The sequence below is a fragment of the Lycium ferocissimum genome, chromosome 6 (assembly GCF_029784015.1).
Source record: "Lycium ferocissimum isolate CSIRO_LF1 chromosome 6, AGI_CSIRO_Lferr_CH_V1, whole genome shotgun sequence".
NCBI classification, from domain to species: Eukaryota; Viridiplantae; Streptophyta; class Magnoliopsida; order Solanales; family Solanaceae; genus Lycium; species Lycium ferocissimum.
This window is the reverse complement of record NC_081347.1, coordinates 17,159,677-17,182,742: the sequence shown is the minus strand read 5'-3', so window position 1 is coordinate 17,182,742 and position 23,066 is coordinate 17,159,677. Positions and strand designations below refer to the sequence as shown.

Here is a 23,066-nt window from a genome sequence, read left to right as displayed (position 1 = left end):
AGTTTGTTTTTCTGTTCAAGTCTTTACTTTTTCGTTGTTCTACTTGTGTCACTTCAGGCTTCTCTAGTTTATGCCAAGCACTCGAAGTTCAGGAAAACCGTTAGTTGATCTTGATCACGAAATAGAAAGAACTTTTCACTGACAAAGAAAAATGGTTAACGAAGCAGCAATACTTGCTCTTGAACAGGCAGAAAGGGATAGAGCCAGAGACGGCGATGAACAGGGTGCAAGGGCACAAGAACAATGGATTCTGTTATCCAGTTATGCTAGGCCTAGTCTGGCAACTATTGCTAAGGCTATTGTTAGGCCTGAAATTACTGGAAATTTTGAGCTAAAAGAAGGAACGATGCGGGGGTGCAACATACGTGCCGGAAATGGGTAAGTCTAGTGAAGACCCGCGCCAAGCACTTGATGCGGTTCGTAGAGTTGAGCGAGAATTTCCAATATAGAGATGTTCCCGATGATTATGTGGAGCTGTCCTTATTTCCGTTCTCACTGATTGGCGAAGTGAGGGAATGGTTGACGAATCTACCTGTAGGTTCTATCGCTTCTTGGGAGATATTATCAAATAAGTTTATCGACAGGTTCTTCTCACCCAAGCAAACAAGGGAGCTGCGACGAAGAATTGCTAACCTCACTCAGAGGGATTCCGAATCTCTGCCACACGCTTGGGAAAGGTATAAGGGCTATCTGCGAGATTGCACCCATCACATGCAGCCAAAGGAGATCATTGGCAACTATTTCGTAGAAAGACTTAACCATGAATCAAGGGCCCTGTTGAATGCTTCAGCTCAAGGGCAGATCTTAAACAAAACATATGAAGAGATGGAAGATCTCCTTGAGATGATGTCTGAGGGTCATCATGAATATCATGAGACTAGCCGGGTTACCACAAAAAGCATTGGGGTTCTTAAAGTTGATGATGTTGCAGCTATTCGGGCTGATATAGGTACTCTTACTAACGTGATGTTGAGGGTGTTTCCTCAAGCTCAGCAGATTCAACCAGTTCAACATATTCAGCAGGCAGCATGTGTAGGTTGCGGTGAACCTCATGATTATAACAATTATCCATTGAATCCAGAGTCCGTTTATTTTGTGGGACAGCAAAATTGTGGTAGCGGAAATCGGGGAAACTATTATGGAACTAATTACAACACTCCATTTGGGAAGCAGGATTTCCACAAATCGAACAATTATCAACAACCTCAAGCTCAGCCAGCTAGCAATTTAGAGGAGATGATGAAACAGCTCATTGCTCAGAATCAAGTGACGCAGCAGCAAAATCAGAAAATTCAGAGTGAGATGCAGAAATCTATTCAAGAGCTTGAGCGTCAGATGGGGCGGATGACTCTCTATGCGAATGTCGGACCTCCGGGTGCTCTTCCTAGTGATACTGAAAAGAATTCAAAAGAATGCAAGGCAGTCACCTTGAGGAATGGTAGAGAGCTAGAAGAAGTGCCGCCGAAAAAAAAAACATAGCAGAGGCAGAACTTATCCCTACTAAGCGAGCTGAACCAAAGCAAACAGTCGCAGAGCAACATGTAGAGGAAGTGGTGCGACCACCCCCTCCCTTTTCACAGCGACTTCAGAAACAGAAAGCAGATTCGGCTTGCAAGAAATTTCTTGAACTCTTAAAATAGGTACACATCAACATACTTTTGGTGGAGCTTTTGCAAGAAGTCCCAAAATATGCTAAATATATTAAAGATGTAGTTGCGAACAAATGGCGTTGGACAGAGTTTGAGACTGTTGCACTTACTGAGGAGTGCAGTTCTAGAGTGAGGAGTAAAATTTCTCCAAAGTTGAAAGATCCGGGCAGCTTCACAATTTCGATTACGATTGGCAACATTGAAGTTGGGCTAGCATTGTGTGATTTAGGTGCTAGTATTAATCTGATGCCCACCTCTGTGTTCCGAACGTTGGGTTTGGGAGAGCCTAGGCCAACCATTATTACATTGCAGTTGGCTGATCGATCTCTTGCTTATCCTGATGGCATTATTGAGGATGTTCTTGTGAAGGTAGGCCCATTTATTCTGCCGGTTGATTTTGTGATACTTGATTATGAGGCAGATAAGAGTGTTCCTCTCATGCGGGGAGAGAATTCTTGGCTACTTGTTGATGCTTTGTGATCCGAGTGAAAGATGGGAAGATGTCCATGACAGTTAATGGACAAGAGGCGACTTTTGATGTGTTTAAAGCTACCAAGCTTCCAGCCCATTATGAGGAGTTGAAGATGATTTCCGTGGTGGAGCCTGAGCTCACAAATGCCGAGTTAGATCACTTTCTAGCTTCGCGAGATCCGTTGGAGACAGCTTTGGTGTATGGGGAAGATCTAAAAATTGATGCAGAAGTGGAGGAGTGTCTTAGCATTCTTGACACTTCATGTGCCTATCTACGAGCAAGTACACCGGTTGAGGAGCTAGACAGACCAGAGTCATGGAAGAAGCCGAAACCATTCATTGAAGAGGCTCATGTTCTTGAGTTGAAACCATTACCTCCTCACCTTCGCTACGCTTTCTTAGGTAGTGGAGACACATTGCCCGTAATCCTCTCTGCTTATTTGACTGATGTGCAGGTTGAACGTGTGTTACGAGTGCTAAGAGATCGAGTCCGAGCCCTTGGGTGGTCGATAGCTGATATTCGAGGTATTAGTAGCTCGTTTTGCATGCACAGAATATTATTGGAGGAAGATAGCAAACCTAGTATTGAGGGCCAGAGGCGACTGAACCCGATCATGAAGGAGGTGGTGAAGAAAGAGGTAATCAAGTGGCTTGACAGCTGCATTATTTATCCCATCTCTGACAGCAATTGGGTGAGTCCTGTATAATGTTTCCCGAAGAAAGGGGGCATGACTGTGGTGGAAAACGAGAAGAATGAATTGGTGCCTCAACGAACTGTTACGGGTTGGAGGATATGTATTGACTATCGCAAGTTGAACAACGCCACCAGAAAAGATCACTTTTCTTTGCCCTTCATGGATCAGATGGTCGACAGATTGGCTGGGCACGATTATTATTGCTTTTTGGATGGTTATTTGGGTTACTATCAGATCATGATTGCACCTGAGGATCAAAAGAAGACAACATTCACATGTCCATATGGCACGTTTGCATTCCGAAGGATGCCTTTCGGTTTGTGCAATGCTCCAAGTACTTTCCAGCGATGCATGATGGCTATTTTCACCGATATGGTAGAAAATTATGTGGAGGTATTTATGGATGACTTCTCTGTTTTTGGAGATTCTTTTGATGACTGCTTGAACCATCTTGATGCTGTGTTAGCTCGTTGTGAAGAAACGAACTTGGTACTTAACTGGGAAAAATGCCATTTCATGGTTCGAGAGGGAATCGTTCTTGGGCACAAGATATCGAGCAAGGGAATAGAGGTTGACAAGGCGAAGATTGAAGCAATTGAAAAATTGCCACCACCCGTTTCAGTTCGGGAGTGCGCGGTTTCTTGGGCATGCGGGATTCTATCGACAATATCAAAGACTTCTCTAAAGTTGCTAATCCAATGTGCAAGATTTTAGAGAAAGATGTGAAGTTTGTGTTTAATGAATCCTGTCTGACGGCTTTTGATGAGCTGAAACGAAGGTAAGTGTCGGCTCCTATTATCATCGCACCTGATTGGTCTCTACCGTTTATTTTGATGTGTGATGCAAGTGATTTTGTTGTGGGAGCTGTCCTTGGTCAGAAAAGGGACAAGATTTTTCATCCTATCTACTATGCCAGCAAGACGCTTGATGCAGCCCAGATGAACTATACTGTCACAGAGAAGGAGTTATTGGCGGTTGTCTACGCCTTTGACAAATTTCGATCATATCTTGTGGGCACGAAGGCGATTGTGTACACTGATCACACTGCAGTTCGTTATCTGTTTGCAAAGAAGGATGCAAAGCCGAGGCTTATTCGTTGGGTGTTGCTGCTGCAAGAGTTTGACATCGAGATTCTTGATCGAAAGGGCTTAGAAAATCAGGTAGCAGATCACTTATCGAGATTAGAAGATCGGGAACATGTGGATGAAGCAGTGGCGATTAAGGAGACTTTTCCTGACGAACAACTCTTTGCTCTTCAATCAGTTGAGGTGCCATGGTATGCAGACATGGTGAACTTTATAGTAAGTGAGATTTACTCCCTTGGTGCTAATCACGAGAAGAAGAAGAAGCGAATTTTGCATGACAGTCATTTCTATGTGTGGGATGAGCCCTATCTCTACCGGGTTGGCACAGATCAACTAATCATAAGGTGTGTTCCAGAGGAAGAGGTCCCTGCGATTCTCGAGAAGTGCCACTCATCACCCTATGAGGGACATCATGCTAGTGACAGAACAGCTGCAAAGGTACTTCAGTCATGGTTCTACTGGCCAACTTTGTTCAAAGATGCTCATGAATTTGTGCGAGCATGTGATAGCTGCTAGAGAACCGAAAATATCTCCAAGCGTCATGAAATGCCTTTGAAGGGCATCTTAGAAATCGAGCTGTTTGATGTGTGGGGTATTGACTTCATGGGTCCCTTCATACCATCCAAGGGGAACAAGTACATATTGGTCGCTGTAGACTATGTCTCGAAGTGGGTGGAAGCCATTGCACTTCCCACCAATGATGCTAGTGTGGTGGCACGATTTCTGAAAAAGAACATTTTTACAAGGTTTGGGACCCCTAGGGCGATCATCAGTGATCAAGGTACGCACTTTTTCAATCGGCTCTTTGATAAATTGCTACTCAAGTATGGGGTGAAACACAAGATAGCGGCTTGCTTATCATCCTCGGACGAGTGGTCAAGTGGAGGTATCGAACGAGAGAAATCAAGAGTATTTTGGAGAAAGGCTGTGAGCGTAAGTAGGAAAGATTGGTCATTGACTTGATGGCGCTCGCGGGCATACGGAACGACTTACAAAACTCCGATTGGCACATCTCCCTATAAGCTCGTCTTTGGTAATGCATGTCATCTATAAGTTGAGCTTGAGCATTGAGCATATTGGGCGATCAAGAAGCTAAATCTAGACATGGTTCAAGCTGGAGAAAAGAGACATTGCGGTACTTGCACGAGTTGGAGGAATTTCGCTATCATGCCTATGAAAACGCAAAAATGTATAAGGAGCGAACTAAGAGAACTCATGACGGCGCATCCAATCTTTGTGACTTTGAGCCTAGGTAGTTAGTCTGCCGCATAACTCTGGAGGTTGAAGATTTTCGGTGAAACGTTGAAGAAACAAGTGTCCGGGGCCATTCGAGGGTAGTTCGTGTGACCGCACACGAGCGACAGCTAAAGAAACCCAACTCGGATGAGACAATCTTGGTGAACGGGCAAAGAGTGAAGCATTACTACGGGGAGGCCACTAACCGTGCGAGGTCCTCCATCGATCTAGAAGAGGCTTGAGGAAAGCCTACGTCGTGCCGCGACGTTAAATCGACCGCTTCTCGGGAGGCAACCCGTGTGAAAAAAAAATGAGAAAAACACAAAAAGTGTCGTGCCACGACCTTAACTAAGGCGCTTGTTGGGAGGCAACCCAATTTTTCGTATGGTATAGGTCACGTTTGTTCATGTTGCAGGAATTGGGCGGAAAGAAGGAAAAAACGAAGTGCCCAGTGATTTGCGCATCGGTCCCGCGATGCGGACCGATCGCGCATGAAAAAATCAGAAGTGTTCAGTGATTTGCGCATCGGTCCCGCGATGCGGACCGATCGCGCAAACTTCTGCAGTGACCCGCGATCCTTCCGCATCGCGGAAGGATCGCGTGGGTCGACCCGGTTTGTAATTTTTTCCTTATTTAGGCTATACCCGTGTCCCTCACTCCCTTCACTTCACAAAACGTTTCTTCTCTAAAAAAAAAAAAAAAAAAAAACCTTCCCTCTCACCCGAAAATCCCCCCTTCCCATTCCCTCTCTAACAGACACAAAATCAAGTTGTTCAAATCCATCTTCGATTAACTTCACAAGGTAAGTGGTTTCACCCTCTATTTTTTCTTTTTCCCTTGTTATTGATGTTGGTAATTGTAAAGTAGGGGTAGGGGTTTGGGCAAATTTTGGGCGGGGATTGGTATTGCTTGTGTGGTATGAGTGAGTATGGCTAGAATGTGATTCCCATTGCACAAGGGAGGGTTTCCAAACCCACCATTGTTGTCAAAAGTTAAGGGATGATTTTATGCCCACAAGGTGTTCGATAAAAGTCCTAAACCAAGTTTGTGTGGATATTGTGAAGTCTTGAGTAGCAATGAAACATTAACCAAGCATAGGAACCCTTGTGCATCACTTCTTACCATAAAATTCGAAATTGTGATGGCGAATGGGAGAGTTGTGATTTTTCATCCCAAGCCCTACAACATGAAATAGCGTAATTAGTTTTTGTTTTCTTTGTCATGTAGGAGTAGTTAGCTTCTTTGATTTTGATTTTCATAATGTAGTTTGAAGTAAGTGTGGGGTGAGTTCCCCATTCTAAAGAGAAAAAAAAAAATAGATTCTGTTTGCTCAAGGTCGAGGCCCAAAAAAAAAAAAAAAATTGATAGAGGCCACGCATTCTAGACTCAAGTACATGTAATATGATTAAGTGTGGGGTTGTGCCATGACTCCCTTTTGTTACTAACCTGTACTTCTCGTTTGGTAATGCGTTGTTTTGCAGGCACGATGGTTCACGCTAAGTCCAAGGGCAAAGCTGTCGCCTCCTCCTCCCAAGGCACAAAAAGAGGACGAGCACAAAATCCGTCCAAAGCGACCAAAGGGCAATAATCCGGCAAGGGCAAGCATCCCGCAGTAGTCATTCCTCCGGTGTCTAAAAGGACGCCCCACCCCCATCTCTCTGGGGACGGGGAAGAATGGTATACGGGGTTTGACACCTCAAAGGGATACAATCATGAGCGGGCGATCAGTCGAGTCCCATTTAAGAAAAAATTTCGGGATATATACAACCGCATCGTCGCCATGGGGTGGACGTCGGTGTTTGAACAACCGAGGCCCGTGAACATTGATTTGGTCATGGAACTTTATGCTAGCATGCCAAGCCACGGGATTCCCGATTCTGTATTCGTTCGGAAAAATTCGGTGCCATTGACGGCGTCGACTTCTCATTGTAGAGCCAACTCCAGAGCTCAATGGGCACGATACTCAGGGCCTCTTCGGAAGCATCGGAGTATGAGCATGAGCAACTTTTGTAGAGAAGCCCGAGTTTGGTTGCGCCTTCTAAATGCCAGAATCATGCCACTCGATCACTTCTCCGAGGTCCAAAAGGAGAGAGTGTGCATAGTGTACTTCTTGATGACAGGGCAGCTGGTAAACATAGGGTATTGGATGATGCAGGTGATTCAAAGAGTGCGGGCTGGCAAGTCGAAAAGGCTGAGTTATGAAAACACTCTCACGTCCTACTTAATGAGGCTCGACGATGAGTTGGCCTATGCTACTGATAGAGTGCTTGAGGCACCCACGGACTCACTCGACATCTCAAATGTCATGGCCCCAGCGAGTGCATCCGGACATGATTTGACTCCCAAGTGAGGAGAGATCCGCCAATCCACGGTGCTAGCCCAACTATACCGGGGATGATGATTGCGAGTGAGCATTTTAACGTTGATCTTACCAGAGTCTTTATTCAGAACCCCTACACCCCACATTCTCGGGCACTTGTGGGTGAGGTGTCTCAGTTGATCGAGTAATGACTACAGTCGAAGAAGGGGAGGAGGGATAGTTGGTTATGCACGGCGACGACAATGAAGAAGAAGAAGACGCCGAGCCAGGTGATGGCGAGGCTGATGAGGAGGACTCGCGACGAGGACGACTAGGCCCTAGTGGGCCCCGTGGAGTATTTCTTACCTTACTTACGCTTTGTTTGTTTTCAAATATATATGCATTGAGGGCATTGCATAATTTTAAGTGTGGGGTGGGAAAATACGTCCCTGGTTTGTAACAACATGTTTTGAGGTTGCGGATGATGATTAGTATGCCTTAAGATTATTTTTTTTGTAGTTTTGCATCTTAGTGTCGAAAAAAAATAGAAAAAGTTGAAAAATTCAAAAAGATTTTATTTTCCTTATTTTTCTTTGATAACTTCTTTTAGTAGGCATTCATCATCCACCCCTTTGGGTTTTCTTATGGCCTCGGTTCTTTCCCGAGGGGGGCCTTTGAACCGGCCGTAGGTAGATTTTTTCTTTAGTCATAGAAAGGGCTTTTCCTGATGACGGGTGGATGACAACCTGCTTGAGGGAAAATTAGTCCTTAGGATAGGTGTATTCAAATGCTAGGTGCACGGTTTAGGTGAAGTATTGGCATATGAGTGATCTTGAAGTTTTTTGTGAAAACATGCCGTGAAATTGTATCACTTTTCTTGAAAGCACTTGAAAATGGTTTTTGTTTGACTCGTATGACCCACTTGGCATTGTTGTTTTCCATTGTTGTTTGATTCGAGGGACAACCCATCCCTCTTGCGTTGATTGTGTGCCATGTGTGAGTAAGGTTTTGCATGTGAATCCATGTTTGGTATTGACGTCTAGAACTTGCCCTGTGTATTCACAAAGCGAAATGAAGTTCGGCTGAGCCTAGAAAATGATAGAGGCGTTTCTTTGATTAGTCACTAAAAAGCCTAAAAAGTTATCCCACCAACTTGCAAATAGCACCCTAGTTAACCCTTTTGAGCCTTTAGCCTTTTCTTTGATAGCAATTAATTAGCCTTTACCCCTTCGTTCTATAAGACCAATTTTTGATCCAAATACTCCATGAGCACTTTAAGCATTTACATGTATAATGGGAGTGGGATGTGAAATAAAAAGGGGAAATGGTTGTTAATTATAATCTAAGAAGACAATGGGAGCACCGAATGAAAAGAACTAATTCACTTGATTAGTTGGGAATTGAAAAAAAAAATGTGTAGCGAAAAAGTTTCCCGTCTAACTTGTGTGACTTTTAAAAAGAGTGGTGCTTAAACAAAGAAAATGGGTGAATTGGGGGAAATTTAAGGGTTGGTTGGTGTTGAATAAGGGCTAATGAAGAAATTGTGCAAGGATGATAAAAGTATATGTATTAAGTGCTTAGGGAGGTTAGTCACTATCCAAATAATACCTACCCGCCCCTTAGTCTACATTACAACCCTCGAAGTCCTACTTGATTCTAGGTTCGTCTTACTTGTATTAGTGGAGTGGTTACACTACGGGCAAGCCTATGGTATGTCGTATTTTACATGTGATATTCTTTGTGAGAGTGAGCGTACTTAATGATGTTATGTCCATTGATTCAAACATATGTGATTCTTGAGAGAAATGGACTACTTTATTTTGGTGAGGGCACATAATTAGCAATAGAGTGGTGAAACGTTGACTCCTTGATCATAAGGTTGCTTACATGCTTTAACGTGGTGTCGTTAGGTCAATGGGTTTTAAAATTGAAGTGTTTTTAGGAAGGTGGTCCTTGGTGCTGAAAATGAGGTTTTAAATCTTTGGCATGGCTTTCGCAAATTGGCTTGTTGTTTTGGTTTGAAAATTTTCTTTTGAGATAGCCATACTAGCCGAATCCCGTTGCAGACCTATTTGAATGAGTTGAGCTAGAGTGTAGTTTGGTGTTGGTTTGTGTTCGCTCGAAGGCGAGCAAAGTCTAAGTGGGGGGTGGTGATATTTGACACAAATATCATGTTTTGTGTCATTTTATATCCTACTCTTATGACTTTTATCGCTTAATTCATGATGCAATCGTCGTATTTGAACTTATGTCATCATATTTCATGTGTATAGGTACGGAGATGATATACGATGGAAAACGGTGCCTAAAGTGAGTGATTTTGAAGCATATGACGAGTAGACGAGGTGACGAGTCGAAGACCGATGAACTGAAAGGAAAGAAACTGAACTGAAGGCCCCGCGATCCTTCCGCATCGCGGAAAGAAAGCGGACACACAAGACCAGGCATCACTACTACGCGATCCATCCGCATCACGGAAGGAAAGCGGAAAGCTACAAAACCTTGCGCGATCCTTCCGCGATGCGGAAGGAAAGCGGAGTTCTGCGCAGCTTTCCCGGTTCGACTAGGATTTGGTTTCCTTATTTTTTATTTTTACCCTAGACTATATATAGACGTTTTATTTGCTGAGAACGGGGTGCTGGGATTATTCAAAGACTTGTAAGCCACCGTTCTATTTTCTCTCTCTAGGTTTATTTTATTTTTCATCTTTTTCAACCCTAGATTATTCATGAATTCTTTTGTCTATGATCGAATCATGAGTAGCTAAACTTATTAATTCTAGGGTTGTGGCGAAAGACTTGAAAGTTGATTTGATGACAATTATTATCTATTGATTTTCTATATTTTGGGTTGCTTATTTATTCTTGATCTTAATTGTTTGATTATCTGGCCAATAGTTAGACACTATCTGTGGTGCGCGAATTGAACATGAGAAAGGGAATTCACATACGTAATAAGAATAAATAGAGTTTGTTCGATTTAATCGTTTCGCTACTGAGGATAGAGATATACCCTTTAGCCTTACTTAGTTGAATACGGAGAAATAAATGCGTTCTTGTTACCTCTGATGACCATAGAGATATAGGCGTTATAGTAACATCTACAGGCTTGTGAGTAGTTCGAGAGAATATCACAAAGTATAATTAACCCGTCAACTAGTAACCCAGGAAATACAATAGGTGGAATTGTCTGAAGATTAACTAGATTATCGAAAGCCATGACCCTAGATCTTTTTCTCATCTGATAACTCTTACAATCTTTGTCAAGATATTCCCAATCACAAAAACACCCATCACAAATTGTTTACTTTTCAGTTTTAGTTTAGTACAACAACCATCTTGATTTTCACTTTCTTGAATAGTTTCATCCGAATTTGAATTAGTTTAACAGTAGAATCTAAGTCTCTGTGGGATTGATATCTGGACTTTACAGTCTATATTACTTGTACGACCACGTATACTTGCGTGTGCGTTTGGGAGCAATAAGATGTATGGTCAACAAAAAATTTAGGGCCATTTCAACCAATTATTCCAAACATCTTTATGTTCTGTAGAAACAGTATATTGTGAAACCAAAAAAATAAAAATTGTCCAAATGTAAAAGAATTGTTTTTTCCCTAAGTCTTAGTGAATCAATGAGTGGTCAAAGATGTTCTACTTCATTGCTTTAACTCATTTCTTTCCGTAAAACAATTTAATTTGCTATCAATAGCTCTAAATACATTTGTTTGGTCATTATGTGCGTTTTGCCCTTTGACCCCCATTGACCCTTCCCATAGCCCCGTTAGAGTGCTTTTGACCCGCGGGAATGGCGACACGGTTCCCGAGGTCATCAGGCGAGTCTTGATAGCATTTGAGGAAGTTAGAACCTTATGGTGAAAAACGCTTGACTGATAGTTGACTTTTGGATAAACGGACCTTTTTGGGAATTCCGTCGATTCCATGAGGTCCGGAGGGTCTATTATGACTTGGTGAGATGTTTGGATCGGTTCCCGAGGCTCTCGGGAGCATTTTGTACCTTTGGTTGGAAACTTAGTTTTGGCTGTTTGGGGGTTGACCGGGTCAAGGTGACCCTCGTTGGGAATTTCGACGCCACGGTTGAGTTCGTAGGACCTTATTTACATGTGTCTGCATGTTTGGTTTGTATCCAGGAGGTCTCGGGTGGGTGTCGGGATTTTGAGGTGCAAACTCAAAGTGTTGGATTTCCGATGTTGAGGTCCAAACTCAAAGTGAAAATTTTGATTTGCTATCATCACAGACAAGAAAGAGAAATGAACATATATAACGCAATAGCTTATCTTTTGAGCATTGACAGTGTAAAAAATACTTACATATATAACGCAATAGCTTATCTTTTGAGCATTGACAGTGTAAAAAATACTTACACCTTCTGATCAATTTTAACGATAAGTGTAGTTCATTCTATTAAGTAGCACTCATTGGTGAATATCTAAAATAAATTGTAAATAACCTCATATAATATGTTAAATTACACTAAAAGAAAACCCTTTGTGAATGCTTTTTTGTTCATGCAGTTTCAGAGAAGATTGTAAAAGAAATTCATTATGTTGTCGTTGTATATAACTTAATTCCTATATAAAAGGGATAAAATTAAAATTGATGAGTAAACAAAATATACTAATTAATGAGTGAAGAAAATTATCATAATTAATGAACTTATTGGTATAAAATAACCTTAATCAAATAACAAAAAATATAGCATAACACTTTTATTTATAATAATTATTTATATAAATTACGTAGTAATTATAATAATAATAATAAATAATAATAATAGTAAGAATATTAATAATAATAATAATAATCTATACTATATTAAAAGCACAAAGGGCCTTAGAAATGTTAATTGAACTTTTTGCCCTTCATTAAAAGACCCTGCAATAGCCAAAATTCTCATTTACTATTTCTTCAAATTATTATTTAATTTATCTTTATAATATTTAGTTGTTTAAAATCCTTTTAGGTTTAGGAGTCTTTTTATTTATCATTAAATTAGTTAGCCGTCAATCGCCTAGACGGCTAAACCTTGGACTCCTACGTTGGGGAGTATTATTTCTTGGTTATAAAATTTTAGGTTTAGGTGATATAATTCTTCAATCTCAATACAGAAGGAGATATAATCTATCAAACGTCGGGTGAATCTGGCTAGATATCTCGATAAGGTTGCTCAGTAGTCTGCTCTACACAATAACCATGGTTCTCTTTTATATGGTGTCTCTGTGCTCCACACTTCGATGCACGATGGCTATTAATAGTGTAAGCGATGATAAAAAGTTGGTTATGAGAAAGATGTTTGGTCCCTTATCAAAAAAAAAAAAATGAGAAGGAAGTTTGGTGCCAATTTAGTTAAGCACACTATATACTACCCTATGTGTATTTATCCTTGCGTTTTTTTGGTTAACGTATTTATTCTTACGTTGTGACTGGAGTATAGTGATAATATTCCGGGCTGCTTCGTTATGAAAATACTTTAAAGTGACCAGTTTTCTGTTAAAGGAATGCAAGAGATTCAAGAATTTTATTTGTTACGTTGATTATGACTAACACGATTGTAGGGAGGACAACACCCTTGGTCTTCAAAAGCCAACAGTTAATTATCTAGGTAAACTTTTACTTTTTCGTTTTTGGTTATATTCGTACACTAGTGAATTTTGTCGCACTTCGCACGGTCATAAGTATCAACATCCTAATAATGAATTTAAATATTATATCACTCGTTTCTATTTAAAAAAAAAAATTAATCCAAAAGCTAATTCTTACACTTATATAACCAATGAATTTTATTTTTGTGTTTATATATTAAAAAAGATTCAATGTGTAGTTAAAAGAATTAATAGGTGAAATTAGAATTACATAAATTTCAACTTATAACTCTATTTAAATCTATATTTAGTTGTACATTAAGAAGATAATGCATATGAATGAAATATTTAAATGTTTTATCAGCAATAAAAAGTGTCATTAGGCAATAAATCAGGTGATTGTAATCACAACCAAGAGCAGATGCTTCTTAATAATAGTTATGTTCATCTTGTTATCATGAGTTGTAATTTCAATCAATTTCAAAAGTGAAATCTTCAAACTAATAACAAAAATTTTACCAAATTCAGGATTTGCAAATACCATTCTAACAAATCAAACTTACACTTCATACAATAAAAAAGCAGGAAATTACCATGTACATCATTTAATTCCATCATATGAACTTGTTCATCTTTAAAAAAATCCAAGCATTCCAAATTAAATTTTTAGATTTCTAGATCTTTGTAAACTCTAATAAATTTAGAATTACGGTGGTAACTCAACTTGAGTCTTTAATCTTCATATGCTCATATTCTAATTGTTCATTTAAAAATATTATTTCAACTCATAATAAAGATGAGCTTATCCGTGTTAAAAGTTGTTTGTACACAATTCACTCTTTTTCATTGCCACAAAATGTCAAATCCTAAATTAGATAAATTAAGTTCTAATTTTTTTTTGGCGAACCAATTATGCCTAGACTAAATTTAATCACTGGTGTTATTTTTCAAAATTAAAATCAAACTTTATGATATACAAATACTCGATTAATAATTGAAATGAAAGCAGAATATCCTCTATTTTCTATACAATAAGACAATTTCCTTTTCAACATGTATATTCTTTGACAGTTTATCGTACATCGCAAACCACCTACGGAAAACAAAAAAAAAAACTTCCTGCAAAAACAAACAAATGAACAAATAAGAATTTGAAGTCCATAAATCAAAAGAGTCAAATAATCAATCAATATGAAGTAAAATTCAGCCGTCTAAGTTCCAGTATTATAAGAAAAGTGCAAATTTAAATAAACTTAGTTCAATTTATTAAAAAGTTAAAGAAAAAATATTTAAATAATATTGAAAGGGAGACTAATCCACTCTCTAACTTCTCCAACTTCCAAATAAATCTTGCCTGTAACATTTCTTGTCTTCTGTGGAAGCAAATAACAAAGATCAACTTTCAAAAGTCAAAATCGCAAATAAATATATCATAATTGATACTTTTAGTAAACAAATAATAATCGAAGGAAGGGAAGAGAAAGGAGACCTTTTGATTTTTTCAGGAGCGAAATCCAATCCAAGTTCTCATTTCAACTTATGATAAATCGGAATTAATTTCAGCCACCAATTCCTATAACAAGTTTCTCCAAGGGAATTGTCATACTCTTGGTATTCATCAAACTATTGTCAAGTGTCAACAATTTCAAATTTTGATTTTATCTTTCTCAACGATAAATATCTAATGCCAATAAACTTAGAAAGGATTGATAGTCTGCTTAACCAAAACGATAAGGAGAAAAATAGAAATAGTAAAATAAAAAAATAAATAGTATCTAACAACAAGAAAAATAAATAAAATTTTCAGGTTGTTGGAGCAAGATGCAATACCTGCGCCATCCATAAAATTGACAACAACAATCTTCAATTAGGAACGATTAAATATTCATCACATGCAGTGAGAATTAAATTGGAGAATGGATGAGAAACGGAAAGCAATAAAAATACTAAAAAAACGGTAGCATCCAATTAAAGATCAGTTACCACGTTTGATTTGTTTAATTCTATCAAATGACAATATAATTAGCAAGAAAGGTAATCATTGAAGTGTGAAAGGCAAAAGGCAACGATTATAGTAATTATTATAGCCCTGTAACTGATTTTGATAGTTGAACAGACTACATGATAGTAGTAATATAGATCGTTTAATAAGCCTTACCGTATGATTTTAGTTAATTTTCAGTGAATAAGCTTTGACTTAAATAAAATTTGAAGAGAAAAATTGTTGGAAAAATGGCAAAAATCTCACAAAAAAGATAAATAGCAATGCTGGCCATAGAGAGGTGTCACATTACCTTGTCTATGCCTAGCTTTATATTATATATAGATTCTATTAAATATTTTTCTGCTTTCTCCTGGATCATTGATATTGTGATACAAAATTTGGCTTAAAATTGTTTATATTAACGTTATTGTTCGCTATTGTTGGAATAGCGCAAAGCTAACGAGCTTTTACTTCTTTTTTACATCTCAAATAACTTATTTTTCTTCCAATATTGGCATGGATGTATTATCTAAGTGATGAATATAAATTATTCATGTATTTTCATATATAAAAATTAGTATTCTTAATTAAAAACATGAATAAATGTATTCAATTCACCTATATTTTCTAACAAATCTTGCAAGAAGAAGAATGCATGAAAATGAGAAAAAAAGAGAAAGAAGCTAAAAGTCAAGGAAGAAAGATGCATCCATGACAAATTAATGAAAGACTAAACAAGGGCAATAAAGACAAAGTTATGAAATTCCTCACCAAGGCCTTTGAATTTCTCACCAAGCTTAAATGATATATTTGCCATTCAAATTCTCACCAAAGCCTCATGATATTTTGAATTCATCATGATAAATTGAAAACCGTTTTGGAACAAGTTGAAAACCGTTTTGGAACTTGTTTCCAAGATCTCCATATGAAATTTTCTATAAATTGGCACATGTTTGTAAGGCAAATCATCCCACTTTGTATCCAATGGAAAAGGACACAAGAACTAGTCTTTGTGTCTCTTGGCTCTTTCTTGTAGTAAAAGTATTTTCTTAGTCTTTTAAATTTCTATTTAGTTTTTCTTACTCCATAATAGAGTAATCTTTTTCTGTCGGGATAGTTGATGAAGCTTTGTAAATTATAGTACTATCTCAGTTTTAACACATTCTTGATTTAAAATTTTCAATTTATATTTCAAACTATGCTGGAATGATAATTTCAATCCATTATTATCACGTCTACATATTTTATCTCTAAGTTATTCTTATATTAATTTTGTAATTCTCGCGGAGCAAAACTAATATATAATAACCAATGAGTAAAATAGAAGAGTGAGAGTAATTTTTAGTATTATTATTCCAAATCTTTATCTTATTCCTTCCAGTCCTAATTCTCACGGAGGGATTGACTCAAATAAGTTTATTGATTTAAATTGTCTTTATTTTATTTCTTTCAATTCTAATTCTCACTGAGGGATTGACTCACATAAGTTTATTGATTTAAAGTCTAATCGCAAGAGGTTTTTACTCCTGTAGCACAATTCAAGTAAGAAAAGTATTTTGGTTTAACCGTCACTAGTAATAAATCAATTAATTTACATAACCTCACGGAGTGTCAATTAGTTCTTTATTTCTCAATGAGCAAAATATAATTGAATTAGCAATACACAATTATTCTTTAGAGAAATACATGTGAAAACTGAGGTTTTATTATAATAATTTTACCAAATGAATTCAACAATTCCCAACTCTTTTTTTATATATAAATTTTCCGGAAGTGGTTTGTTTTAATTAAGTAATTTATAATTTCAAACTCACCTTTCATCAATTTGATTCTCTCAAATAGTAACAAAGATAATACAAATCTGTAGCATAGGTGCTTCCAATCTCTATGGGACGATATATTAAACTTTACTATAATTTGACAGAGTTTTTCTAAAAAATCTATACACATTGGCCTCGTCAAATTTTTGGCGCTATTGCCTGGGATTGGTAAACATCTACTTCAGATTAATTATTTTATTACTACTTTGAGATTTTTTTTTACTATATATTCAAGTATTTTATTTCCTAGTACCTGACAAGTGCTAGGGGACTAAAACTCGAAGCTATTATTATTATTATTATTATTATTATTATATTAATATTATAATATTATATTGATATTATAATATTAGTGTAATATTATTATTATATTATAGTATATTATTATTAGTATTATATTATATTATAGTATATTATTATTATTATTATATTATATTATTATTAGTTTGTATTATATATTTTTATATTATTACTCTATATATTATCATTATTTAACTATCTTCATTTTTTTCTAGCACATAACAAGTGTTAGGGAGAATGACTTGAAAAAAAAATCCCGAAAAGAACTCATTTCATGCACCTTCAAAATGAATCTTAATCAATCACGTAGAAATCTTGTCGGAAGTCATTGTCAAGTGATTATCACTTGTAACCTTTGAGGTGGGAACCATAGGACATTGATCAATTGCCCATCAGTTATTTATGAATATGAAGATGATTGCGAACTCTTTGATGAGTTCTCATATGGTGATTCAGAGAAATCAAAAGACATTGAAAAATTACCAATTAGAATCAACCAAAGCTCGAACTTGTGATTATTGTGGTGAAAAACACCTCAGTCATGAATGTCAAGCAGGTAACACTTTCTCATATGGGGGTTCTCGGAGACTGAAAGACCTTCAAGAATTAATTGATAAAATAAGTCAGAGGTCATCACATGTGATTTTTGTAGAGGTAACCACCAAAGCTTTGAATGCCAAATAGATAGCACAATCTCTTACGGTATTTCTCAAAAACTAAAAAACATTGAAGAATTAATCAATCAAAGGTCGGTTATTTGTGAATATTGTGGTGGAAGTCACCTTAGCCATAAATGCCAGTCAGGTAATCCTATCTTTTTTGATTCATTTTATGAACAATCTCATGATGTTTCAAGTTCTTACAGATGCAATGATTTTTATGGGTATAATTGCAATTCGGAAAGCAATCAATGCCTAAATTTTATGTCGAATCAAAGCAACGTGAGTCAACAACTTCAAGAGGAAAACAAGAGCCTTGAAGAGAAGACTTTGAATAATTTTATGAAAAATACAGAAGAAAAATATGCACATAATTATTCAATGATTTCTAACCTAACAGCTCAATTAAATCAATTGGTAAGTTTGGCAATCTCCTTAAGCTATGATGGTGAGCACTTAAATGAAACAACGTCATGTGAGGATGGATCAAATAAAGAAGATGAGCTTTATAAGAAAGAGGCAATCACACAAGAAGAAGGGTCAGATCCAATTGAGATGGCTTACAATGAAGGTTTGGTTGAGCTCGAATTATCAGGTGATGAGTGCATACCCAATTTTTTCTATCCATGTAAATTGAAATAGTTTGAAAAAAAATGAAAATGAAGAGGACATAAGCACAAATGACATTAATGAATATTTCTTTGACCATTATTTTTCAACTTGTTTAGATCATTATTATGACTTTGTGGATTTTGTTATTAGGAATTTTCAGGAGAATACATGGAATGATTAGGTAAAAGAATGCAAAATTAAATTTGGGATCACCATGCTTGGAGTGAGACTTCAACCTCCCAATTTGCAAATTTGTCCGGATTTTGACATTCTCATTTTCGCCCGAACTAGAGTCAATTGCAACCATATTTTCCATGACAACGGTTGACTCCAATTCCTTTTCTTTTTCTTTGGCATCTCCAACTAGCATAAAGTCGGTTGGAGGATGTTCAATTCTTGATTCCTTCTTTTCAAAGTTGGCCTCCAACATGGGCATTACCCTCTCATATTGAGCATTTGAGAATTCTTCTTGATTTTGTTCAAATGCCCAAGGAAGCTTTTTGTCTTCAATCATCAAGCCACCTTGGATACTAGTTTCGAAGTACTCCTCCAAGGCTTTTTTATTTTCATTTCCTCCATCAAGTAAGCACTCCATCATGAGCTTGAACTCTCAATTTTGACCATTCTCAACTTCTTCCACTTCCCTTTCCCTATCATTGTCAAAACAAATAGTATAATAGTCATAGTGAGGGTTCGGGGAAGGGACGGACAAATAATCACATTTAGCCAAATGGCCATTTTGACCGCCACATCTATCACATATGCTCCACTCATGAGTTCGAGATTGTGCGCACAATCCTCCCCCGGGAGACTTTAAACAAGTTTGCAGAGTGGGATCCTCCACAATAAGGACAAGGGTCATCAAAGTATGAACAACTACCATCCGACCCATTTTCATGGAATGATGCCATTTTTTTTTTAAAATAAAAATAAAATAAAGCAAAGAAACAACTACACAAATATTCACAAATTTGGAACCAAGCAAGTTAGCTTATTTCCCAAACTAGCTTAAATACGCCAAATTGTTCCCCGGCAACGGCGCCAAAATTGATAACGTCCAAATCCACTCCTCAAAGAGAAAGTGTACACGATCGTCGCAATATAATTTACCCAACTATGAGTCGGGATCAAATCCACAGGGAACAATATACTAGGCGATTTAAACAAGTAAGGAATTATCACTTTCTACGCTAAGCCAAACACTTGATAATATTTTTGGTTTTTGATTTTGAAACTACCAAAGATAAAACTAACCTAGAAAGCAAGTAAAATGATCAATGACCACAAGCATGGATACAAGGAACTCTCAAGTAATGATCCAATATATTTTATGATTTTACAGCTAAGAGCGGGCTTATGTTAATAGATAATGGTTTCTAACATCTCATTGAAAGTCTTCCAGCCAAATCAATGAATTTTACTCTAAGCTTTTCCAAGCCTTAGAGTAAGCCTGTCAAGTGGGTCGGGCCGGGCCGGGCCATATAAATGCGGGTCACATGGGGCCGGGTTAGGGGAGGGAAAGGAGTGTCCGGCCCATCCCCCTACCCGGGTAGGGGTACATAGTGCGCTAAGTGGGCCGGGCCGGGTTTTAGTTAGTGGGCCGGGCTGGATTTTAATTATTTTAAAAAATAATTCTAATACTAAAATTTATTAAATTTGATACTTTAAAATCTAGTTGTTGACAACTTTATTTTAACCATCAAGTTCCTTAAATTATACTTTGGCCCTATTTTTAATCTATAAATACCATTCATTCTTTTCCATATTATCTCACAGTTCCCTACTCTCCTCTTTCCCTAAATTTCCTACTCATCTAAATCTCTCTCTCTCTCTCTCTCTTCCAACCTCCAAGTTCAAATTTCAAAAGTTAAATTTAATGGATAATGATAATCCTCCACCTCCTCCTCCAAATCAAGATCAATTTCAAGTCGGTGTGGTTGCATTTTGAGTGAGTAGACGAGGAACATGTTAAATGTCAACATTGTGGTCAAATATATCTCCATAAGTCCAAACCGATTTTTGGGGGTACTGGTCCGTTACGTAGGTACTTGGGCAAAAGGCACAAAATTGAACTTTGAAGTTTATCTCTTCTTTAAATTTCTCCATCGATGCTAACGTTTTGAACTTTTCATTTGTAATAAATTAACCGTTCAAGTTTGTATGTTTTGAATTTGCAATGTTATCAATTTAAGTTTGAAGTTTTATTTTAAATTACTTATATAGTCTTGTTTCACATTCTCAACTTTTTATAATTTTTAGCACTTAAATAGCCGTTGGGAGTCTTCATTCCAACAACATATTCAAGATATACACAAATATACCATTAACATATACAAGATATACATAAATTAGGAGTTTTTTTTTTTTTGCTATAAATAAGCTAATCTTTTTAACCCCCCCAAAAAAAAGGTTGAAATGAAATCACACAGTGACTAAATGGAAACAATAAACATGAGTTTTGATACTAAACCAAAGTTCTTAATCTAATTATCTCATCTGATCCTAAGTCCTAATGTCATGTGCAGATTGTCACCTCTCCATCATCGGCGGAGACATTTCAAATACGCTAAAAAATATTTAATTATTATTATATATAAAATATTTGAAACTAATAAGATCTTAGAAATTGGTTGTTCTACATTTTTGTACTTCATCACAATCTATCTTCCAATTTCTCTGTGAGTTGAGCCTTTTATTTCATTTTAACGATTCTATAAACTCAACTATCTGTAGGGATGACTGATGACACAAAGATTTTGACATAACTATTTTCCTTTTAATTATGCTAATTGATTATTTTTATAATAATATCCATGATGCTCAATAGTGTTATTATATTAATTTGCTCGAATCATGTTCACGAAATGATATTTTCTCTGCCGTCATAATTTTTGGTGTTACCAACTTATTTTTTACAGCAAATAGGAGAAAAAAGAAGAAATGGTGGAAGTTACGAAATTTGTTATATATATGTATAAATGCCTATTTATGATTTTTTTTTAAAATAATTCGAAGTGGGCCGGGCCGGGCCCCCGGTGGGCCAGAACCCGGGGTGTTGGTGGGCTGGGCTACTGGGCTAAATGACATGTCCAGCCCAGCCCCCTATTTTTTTCCACTAGCCCAGCTCACCACCCTCTTACCGGGTTAGGAGGCCAGGCCGGTTATGGGCCGGGTTAGGTGGGCCGGTCCCGAGCCGTCCCGGCCCAATTGACGGGCTTACCTTAAAGTGTGATATCAAGCACAACCAATTGAATCTCAAGTAACTTTCCTATTCCTAGCTCAAGTTATTAAATGAGGGTTATGCCCCAAATTCTTGTTAATTAATCTTTCCCAACTAGATTTCCTCTTCCGAGCTCAATCAAAGTAAATGGGCTAGTCTTAGGGTTAGCTACTCCCTTAAGAATCATTCAAAACGAGATTAATTAAAGAAACAATGACCCACTTCATTAGATATAAACATCATTCAATATATAAGCATAACAAGAGTTTGATCCAAAACCTTAACAATGTATATTTTCATAAACAAGTTTCAAGTAATGGAATAAAATACAACACACTTAAATATGCAATACAAAGCAAGGAATTGAAGAAAGGGTTGAGAAATTTATCATTAAAGAGCTCCAATCTTCTCCTCCAAAGGTGTGGTGTAAAACCCTAGCTCCAAAGCTTGTAAAAATGGCCAAAGATGAAAAATAATGTTTTCAAGCTTGCTTTTGTAGTCCCAAAATTTTCCCACTTAAAATTAGACCAAAACAGTCCCTGATTTTCATTTTTTGCAAATCTTCCCAGTTTTTGCAAAACTATCCAGTTTTGACAGTTTTGCAAAACTGTCCAGTTTTTGTCCAATTTGGCCTCGTTTTGAATTATTTTCACTTGGTTTCTTCCGATCACTTCTAAATCACATAAAACCTGTAAAATAGATGTAAACGATATTAAATGCACTATTTTCTCAATCAAACATAGCAAAAATATAAGATTAAAGAAGAGATAGGTTGGTAAAATACCAACTTATCAGTTATTATCTTCCTAAGCATCCATGCAGCTTGCTTAGGGATGGCCATGGTGAACTAGTGTTGTCTCTTTATATAGTAGTATGCACCCAAGTAATCCAAAGTTTCTCCTTTTGCATGCTTAGTGGCCATAGTAATTTGCATATGGCAATGTGGGTCCATAACCTCAAGTTTATAAGATTCAGTCCACCAAAGACTTCTGGGCAAACACACTTTATCCCTTGCCACCAAAGCTTTCTTTGTAACTATTGCCTCTCCTGACCACAAGTAACTCCTACAGATAGCTTCAATTAGTTTCATCACCTTCTTTGACATTAAAAACAATTGAGTCCAGTAAGCTTGCACCCCAAACAATACAACTTTAATAAGTTGGAGTCTTCCAAAGATAGGACAGACTCTTGGCCATCCAAGAGGTGATTTTTGATGTGATCTTCCCTACCAATGGCTGACATTGGAGTACAGTCAATCTTTTTGTAGATAAAGGCACTCCTAGATATTTAAAAGGCAGCTCTCCCAATTCATATCCCTGAACATTCAATATACTGTCCTTGGTCTGCTCATCTACCCGTCCAAAGTACACTTGACTCTTAGCCATATTAGCCTTAAGTCCTGAAGCCTCAGAAAACAGTGAAAATTGTTCTTTT

The 23,066-nt window shown here is 37.3% G+C and overlaps 1 protein-coding gene across 1 annotated transcript; it reads left to right on the top strand.

The window, feature by feature from the left end:
- The first annotated feature begins 411 nt into the window (after positions 1-411).
- On the top strand, positions 412-2,129 carry LOC132061175 (uncharacterized). Its single transcript, XM_059454032.1, has 2 exons — positions 412-1,455; positions 1,641-2,129. Exons 1-2 carry the CDS (start codon positions 412-414, stop codon positions 2,127-2,129), a joined length of 1,533 nt encoding a protein of 510 aa, XP_059310015.1.
- The last annotated feature ends 20,937 nt before the right edge of the window (positions 2,130-23,066 follow it).